At 42.6% G+C, this 8,745-nt stretch overlaps 1 protein-coding gene across 1 annotated transcript in view; it reads right to left on the bottom strand.

Annotated features, from left to right (window-relative positions):
* Positions 1-640: 640 nt before the first annotated feature.
* LOC139268374 (di-N-acetylchitobiase-like) overlaps positions 641-8,745 on the bottom strand; it is a 44,331-nt gene continuing 36,226 nt past the window's right edge. Inside the window, exon 8 of the mRNA XM_070886444.1 lies at positions 641-3,767. Within this exon, the coding sequence (XP_070742545.1) occupies positions 3,555-3,767 (213 nt within the window). The 3' untranslated portion in view covers positions 641-3,554. The remainder of the gene's footprint in view (positions 3,768-8,745) is intronic.

The raw sequence follows: 8,745 nt of genomic DNA, 5'->3' as shown, positions 1-8,745 counted from the left end.
TATCGTCTCAGCAGCTTTTCCTGACTCTCCAATTCCCTGTTTTTTCTCCTTTTGCTGATTTTTCAGATGGGTTTGCCTGCAGCTGAGATTTTTTTCCCTCTCCATCTCCCACTGTCTCTCCTGCTCTTTCTGTTTCTCCTCTCTCACCTCACCTTTCCTATAACGTTCATCTGCACCTTCTGTACAGAACTAGGACACATAGGCAAGTAATCCCCTTCCTTTCTCTACCTTAATTTATCATCTACTTGTCCCTGAATAAACTTCACCACCTCTTCATAAAACGATATCTCACTCGTCAAACATTCTGACATGAACATTTGAGTCCCCTCAACATTCAACTTACCTAACTCTTGGTCTAATGCTTCTTGAACACGAACTCATTTTGACATCTTTGTGTACTTTTGATTACTGCTGGGTGATTAGATCTCCTACAGGTCCAATAGGTTACCTCCCTAAGGTCTGTGGTTGTGCACCACAACAGACACAGAGGTCCTCTGTACACCAAAGTAAACATTAGTCATAATCCTTCGTGGTCGCTAGATTTGTAGGAGGTTTTAACCTCAAACTTAATGTTTTGGACATGACTACATATTGGTATCGTTAGATTTTTATTGTTATAAAGTAGAAGTCAATTCAACCGGCAAAGACTAATTTTAACCGACAGTAATTACAGTTCCGAAAGATATTCCCAAATTCAGTCACTGGACAGTGTCGCATGCAATGTCACCGTTATTTCTTTGATCCGGTCTGGCAAATTAGAGCGTTAGGCTTTCCCCAGAATGGATTCACTCCTCAATACCACTGTACCAGAGAGACGTGAAGTGCATTAGGCTTGTGTAACTCCATCTCGTCAGGTACCATCGTCCTCTTCTCTACATCTGTACATCCCAGGTCAAACAGTACCTTTTTTATCTTCTTTTTTAAGGTCAGTTGAGTCCTCTTATCCAATCATTTGTGGCAAATGCAAGACTTCTAGATATTTCCCCATTCTCTTGTTCTGGGGACAGTTCCATATCTGGTCAATCCAAAAGTGGTCTCTCTGATGCTGTCTTTGTATGTTCAATTATGTAGCCATTATCTCATTTTAACCTGTAACATTACTTTTACAATAACAGTACGCAGCTGTAATGGTTGCTGTTGCAAAAGCTCGCTGTATCCCATTCCCTCTCTGCAAAACCGGACTTGAACCATGCATGGTCTGATAATTTCTATATAAATAACTTGTCTGGACCTTGCTTGGTCTGACCATTTCTGTAAAAACTTGTTTGGACTTTGCACGATAATGTCTTGTCACCAGTAAAGCAAGATACATTTTATAATCAAGCTTAATTCATTTTACAATCTCAAAAGCAAGGTTCATAAATGTTAATACATTTTGTAATCTCGCAAAGATTGCAAGCACTTCAACCTTCTCTTTTGCACTCATGTGCTGGGCTCCGCTATCATTGAGGATGGGGATATTCATGGAGCCTCCTCCTCCCGTTAGTTGTTTAATGGTCCACCACCATTCACAACTGGATGTGGATGGAATGCAGAGCTTTGATCTGGTCCACTGATTGTGAGATCACTTAGCTTTGTCTATAGCATGCTGCTTCCACGGTTTAGTGTACATAAAGTCCTGTGTTGCAGCTTCCCCGGGTTGGCACCTCACTCTTAGGGATGCCTAGTGCTGTTCTTGGCATTCTCTTCTGCACACCTTATTGAACCAGGGTTGGTCCGCTGGCTTGATGGTAATGGTAGATTGAGGGATATGCCCGGCTATGAGATTACAGATTGTGGTGAAATACAATTTTGCTGCTGCTAATGGCCCACAATGCCTCATGGGTGCCCAGTTTTGAGCTGCTAGATCTGTCCTGAATCTATCGCATTTAGCAGTGTGGTAGTGTCATAAAACATGATGAATGATGTCCTCAGTCTGAAGATGGGTCTTTGTCTCCACAATAACTGTGTTACCGGCTACAAAGTTGTCATGGACAGATGCATCTGCGACAGGTAGATTGGTGAGGACAAATTAATGTGTGTTTTTCCCCCGTGTTGGTTCTCTCACCACCTGCCGCACTCTCAGTCTATCAGCTATGTGCATCAGGACTTGGCCAGCTCGGTCAGTAGTGGAGTTACCGAGGTGCTCTTGGTGATGGACATTGAAGTCTCCCACCCACAGTATATTCTGTGTCCTTGCTTCCCTCAGTGCTTCTTCCAAGTGGTGATCAACATGGAGGAGTACAGATTGATCAGCTGAGGGAGGGCGTTAGATGGTAATCAGGAGGTTTACTTGCCCATGCTTGACCTAAATCCATCAGAATTCATGTGTTCTGGAGTCAATGTTGAGGACTCCCAGGGCATTCCACCCGAATGTAAACCACTGTGCCACCACCACAATGACAGAATGTAAGTCTGTCCTGCCGGTGGAATAGAACATGTCCAGAGATAGTAATGGAGGAGTCGGGGACATTAGCTGAAATGTATGATTCTGTGAGTATGACTATATGAGGCTCTTGACTACATGGAATATTGTGTCCAATTGTGGGTATCGCACTGTCGGAAGGATGTGAAGACCGAAGAGTGGGTGCAGAAAAGATTTAAAAGAATGGTTCCGTTACATGGATAGATTGGAGAAGCTGGGGTTGTTCTCCTTAGAACAGAGATGGTTAAGGAGATTTGATCGTGGTGTTAAACATCTAGACAGAATAGATAGAGAGAAGCTGTTCCCATTGGCGAAAGGGTCGAGAATCAGAGGACACAGATTTAAGGTGATTGGCAAAAGAACCAAAGGTGACATGAGGAGAAACTTTATTATGCATCAAGTGGTTAGGATCTGGAATGCACTGCCTTAGGTGCTGGAGGCAGATTCAATTGTGACTTTGAAAAGGGAACTGGATAAGTACCTGAAGGGAAAAAAATTGCAGGGCTACGGGGAAAGGGTGGTGGAGTGGGAGTAATTAAAGGGCTTTTGCAGAGAGCCTGCATGGGCTCGATGGGCCGAATGGCCACCTTCTATGCTCTAATCATTGTATATTACAATTCAAAATAACACAGTAGCAGTATACTGGACCCTATTTGCTGACCACAACACTATTTGCTGGACCATTCACACCCATTAAAGGAGGAAACTGAAAATTAAAATGTTTTCTCGGTTCAAAATGATAACCTGAGGAAAAAGAAAATCGTTAAAAAAGCCCATCAAGAATTACGATGTGCATAAAATGGACATCACACATGTGAATGTGAGAAGTGGATTATCATCCAATGGGAAAGATGAATTGTTGCCTGAATTGTAAGTATTTAGCAAGAAGTTTTAGCCTGTGCTATCATTAAACATTATGAAGTTAATATAGGTTTGTTGCATCTTATAAATAATTAAGGTGCTGAAGTGACCAGATCTTGTAGTGCAAATTGCATTAGTACATTTGCTTTTCATTGAATAGAAATTTGCTGATTAGATAAAAGGTTAAAGCTGTTCCCTCGATCGATATTCGTGTCATTTCTAATGTTGGAAGCTAGCTCACTTTTGGCTGAGTTTATTTGCAAAACTAAATGATCACTTTATGAAAATATTAAATGATTCGAGCTCGCCATTTTCCTCTGAAAGGGCACATTGCATTCCACATGTCTTCAGTTTGCATCGCTGCTATAGGAACAGCACTGTAATTTAGGTAATTTGCATTCCACATGCCAATGCCACGGAGTTTTAATTTCCTCAAGATAGATGCCTTTATTGAAATGCTCTCTGGATCGTCAAACCAGACCTCATGGTATGTAATATTGACCTGCCATTAAAAAACAAAGAGAGTTAAACAAGTAGGAGCAAGGTTTGACTCAGTACACAGTTCCAGACAAAATACTGAACATCTTTAGCAGCAATATGCACAATACATTAAACTTGTACTTGCATTAAAAGGTGAGGTTAGGTCGGCTGAGCTAAAGAAAGGTGAAAGGGTGGATTGTTCCAAACCTCAGTTGAAATGGATTATGAAAATCACTGCAAACTAATAGAAGCTAACTTTAGAGAAAGTCTGGTTACTGATCCTTCATTGAGAGCACAGAATCTCAAAATTAATTAATTTCAAATTTTTAGTTCTTTATGATACTAAAGTTGGCAAAGTCAATGCAAATACTGACCTTGAAATTACACCGTGGGATACAGTACAAATAATTTGATAGGTTACTGATGCTGTTAAAATGGCGCCAGGCTGATCAATTGATTGAATTAAGTGTTCATCCGCTAACACTCCACAGCATGATTTCAAGCCAATTACATAACTATGCTACAGCACTTCAAAGAAACTTTTTGTGTGATGCACTTTGAGCTTTAAATAGACACAATCAAGTACAATACGAATGCCATTCTTAACATCTATTACTACAAGAACAACAACATTTATATAACACCTTTAATGTAGTAGAGCATCCTACGGTGTTTCACAGGAGCGTTATCAAATACAATCTGACACAGAGGCACATCGGGAGATATTAGGACAGGTGACCACATGCTTGGCCAAAGAAGTGGGTTTTAAGGAAGGTCTTGAAGGAGGAGAGGTAGGGACGTTGAGGAGGGGAATTCAAGAGCTGAGGGCCTCGGCAGTTTGAATGCTACCAATGGCCTTCATAAAAGGGAATTCAAAAATCTTCTATAGGCATACAGGTATTATACGGGTAAGAGGAGGGGTGGGACAAAAAAGGAAACTTACGAATGGAGGCTGAGGGTATGGCTGAGGTACTACATGAGTACTTTGCATCTATCTTCACCAAGGAAGAAGTTGCTGCTCAATTCATAGTGAAAGAGGAGATAGTGGGGATACTGGATGGGATAAAAATTGATAAAGAAGAGGTACTACCAGTAAGGCGGGCTGTACTTAAAGTAGATTAATCACCAGGACTGAATGGGATGCATCGTGGGATGCTGAGGGAAGTTAAGGACAGAATCGCACAGGTACTGGCCATAATCTTTCAATTCACCTTAGATACAGGAGTGGTGCCAGAGGACTGGAGAATTTCAAATGTTACACCCTTGTTCAAAAAAGTGTGTAAGGATAAATCCAACAACAATAGGCCTGGCAGCTTAACCTCGGTATTGGAGAAGCTTTTAGAAACAATAATCATGGACAAAATTAACAGTTACTTTGACACGCATGGATTAATTAAGGAAAGCCAGCACAGATTTGTTAAAGACAAATCGTGTTTAACTAACTTGATCGAGTTTACTGATGAGGTAACAGGGAGGGTTTATGAGGGCAATGCGGTTGACGTGGTGTGCATGGACTTTCAAAAAAGGCGTTTGATAAAGTGCCACATAATAGGCTTGCCAGAAAAGTTGAAGCCCACAGAATAAAAGGGACAGCAGCAGTATGGATACAAAATTGGCTAAGAGACAGGAAACAGAGAGTAGTGGTGAACGGTTGTTTTTCAGACTGGAGGTAGGTATACTGTGGTGTCCCCAGGGGTCGATACTAGGACCACTACTTTTCTTGATGTATATTGATGACTTGGACTTGGGTGTACAAGGCACAATTTCAAAATTTGCGGATGACACAAAACTTGGAAGTATAGTGAACAGTGAGGAGGATAGTGATAGACTTCAAAAAGACATAAATAGGCTGGTGAAATGGGCGGACGCGTGGCAGGTGAAATTTAACGCAGAAAATGTGAAGTGAAACATTTTGGTAGGAAGAACGAGGAAAGGTAATATACACTAAAGGGTAAAAAACTAAAAGGGGTATATGAACAGAAAGACCTGGGGGTATATGTGCACAAATCATTGAAGGTGGCAGGGCAGATGGAAAAAGCCGTTAAAAGCATACGGGATCCTGGGCTTGATAAATAGAGACAACGAGTACAAAAGCAAGGAATTTATGATGAACCTTTATCAAACACTGTTTAGGCATCACCTGGAATATTGTGTCCAATTCTGGGCACTGCACGTTAGAAGAGTTCCGAGGGCTTTAGAGAGGGTGCACAAAAGATTTACAAGAGTGGTTCCAGGGATGAGGGACTTCAGTTACATGGATGGATGAGAGAAGCTGGTGTTGCATTTCTTGGAGCAGACAAGGTTGAGAGGAGATTTGATGGAGCTGTTCAAAATAATGAGGGGTCTAGACAGAGTAGATCGAGAGAAACTGTTCCCATTGGTGGAAGGATCGTGAACCAGATGTCACAGATTTATGGTGATTGGCAAAAGAACCTCAGTCAACATGAGGAAAAACTTATTTTATGCAGATCTGGAAAGCACTGCCTGAACAGTTGGTGCAGCCAGACACAATCTTGGCTTTCAAAAGGGAATTGGATCAGTACCGAAAGGCAAGAAAATGCAGGACTACGGGGAAAGCACACGATCGTGGGACTAGCTGGAGTACTCTTGCAAAGAGCCGGCACGGGCTCAGCAGGCTGAATGGCCTATGTCTGTGCTAAAACCAGAAAACACTTTATTTTATACTTTCCACATGATTCAAAACTCAGAAATGTGGTCAATGATGAGAACGATAGTAACAGACTTGCATTGCTTTATAAATGGTACGAAAGCCATTTTTGCCAAACTTTTACAAAACACTTGTTGTGCCTATTAGGAGTATTGTCTTTAATTCTGGATAACACACTTCAAAAAGAATGTCAAGGCCTTAAAGCGGGTGCAAAAGAGATTGGTTATAATGGTACCAGGAATGAGAGACATTGGGGGTGAAATTGCCCTTTTTTATGGCTCCATTAGCGCCTCCGGGGCAGCGCCAATGGGGAGCAAGACAGTTTTTGTCCAGGGAGGAGGACAAGACCATGGATGTGCTGCGCCTCATGGTTAGCACCCCAGGGTGCTACACAAGGGCGATGACATCATTGTGTTGCAAGGCGACCCATCACTACCCCATACCGACCTATTACCACCCCACATGGGAAATTGCCATGCAGGCCGCGAGGCCGGAGCAAACAAGTGTCAACGGCAACTTCGTGGGTCGCGAAGCTGGCCAACATCTGCTCTCAGGGCAGTGCTTAAAGGGGAGGGCACCACCGCCCTGGGCCATCTCTTTATGTCAGCCGAGTCTCGCATTCTCTCAATGATGGCTGCCCTAGCTTGGTCTGGACCACCATTGTGTCAGGATGCTTTTACCGATATATAAAAAGGAAAAAAGAGTAACTAAAGTAAATGTTGGTCCTTTAGAAGATGAGAAGGGGGATTTAGTAATGGGGAATGTGGAAATGGCTGAGACCTTAAACAATTATTTTGCTTCGGTCTTCACAGTGGAAGATACAAAAACCATGCCAAAAATTGCTGGTCACGGGAATGTCGGAAGGGAGAATCTTGATACAATCACTATCACTAGGGAGGTTGTGCTGGACAGGCTAATGGGACTCAAGGTAGACAAGTCCCCTGGTCCTGATGAAATGCATCCCAGGGTATTAAAAGAGATGGCAGAAATTATAGCAGATGCATTGGTTATAATCTACCAAAATTCTCTGGACTCTGGGGAGGTACCAGTGGATTGGAAATCAGCTAATGTAACGCCTCTGTTTAAAAAAGGGGGCAGACAAAAGGCAGGTAACTATAGGCCAGTTAGTTTAACATCTGTAGTGGGGAAAATGCTTGAAGCTATCATTAAGGAAGAAATAGCGGGACATCTAGATAGGAATAATGCAATCAAGCAGACGCAACATGGATTCATGAAGGGGAAATCATGTTTAACTAATTTACTGGAATTCTTTGAAGATATAACGAGCATGGTGGATAGAGGTGTACCGATGGATGTGGTGTATTTAGATTTCCAAAAGGCATTCGATAAGGTGCCACACAAAAGGTTACTGCAGAAGATAAAGGTATGCGGAGTCAGCGGAAATGTATTAGCATGGACAGAGAATTGGCTGGCTAACAGAAAGCAGAGAGTTGGGATAAATGGGTCCTTTTCAGGTTGGAAATTGGTGGTTAGTGGTGTGCCACAGGGATCGGTGCTGGGACCACAACTGTTTACAATATACATAGATGACCTGGAGGAGGGGACAGAGTGTAGTTCAACAACATTTGCAGATGACACAAAGATTAGTGGGGAAGCGGGTTGTGTAGAGGACACAGAGAGGCTGCAAAGAGATTTCGATAGGTTAAGTGAATGGGGTAAGGTTTGGCAGATGGAATACAATGTAGGAAAATGTGAGGTCATCCACCTTGGAAAAAAAATCAGTAAAAGGGAATATTATTTGAATGGGGAGAAATTACAACAAGCTGCGGTGCAGAGGGACCTGGGGGTCCTTGTGCATGAATCCCAAAAAGTTAGTTTGCAGGTGCAGCAGGTAATCAGGAAGGTGAATGGAATGTTGGCCTTCATTGCAAGAGGGATGGAATACAAAAGCAGGGAGGTCCTGCTGCAACTGTACAGGGTATTAGTGAGGCTGCACCTGGAGTACTGCGTGCAGTTTTGGTCACCTTACTTAAGGAAGGATATACTAGCTTTGGAGGGGGTACAGAGACAATTCACTCGGCTGATTCCGGAGATGAGGGGGTCACCTTATGATGATAGATTGAGTAGACTGGGTCTTTACTCGTTGGAGTTCAGAAGGATGAGGGGTGATCTTATAGAAACAGCAGTGGCAGCCAGTTCTCGTGATGCATATAGGTACCAACGAGATAGGTAAAAAACAGGATGATGTCCTACAAGCTGAATTTAGGGAGCTAGGAGTTAAATTAAAAAGTAGGGTCTCAAAGGTAGGAATCTCAGGATTGTGACCAGTGCCACATGCTAGTCAGAGTAGGAATCACAGGATGGCTCAGAT

Source organism: Pristiophorus japonicus, chromosome 8, assembly GCF_044704955.1.
Source record: "Pristiophorus japonicus isolate sPriJap1 chromosome 8, sPriJap1.hap1, whole genome shotgun sequence".
Taxonomy (NCBI): domain Eukaryota; kingdom Metazoa; phylum Chordata; class Chondrichthyes; family Pristiophoridae; genus Pristiophorus; species Pristiophorus japonicus.
This window is presented reverse-complemented; position numbering and strand designations above follow the sequence as displayed.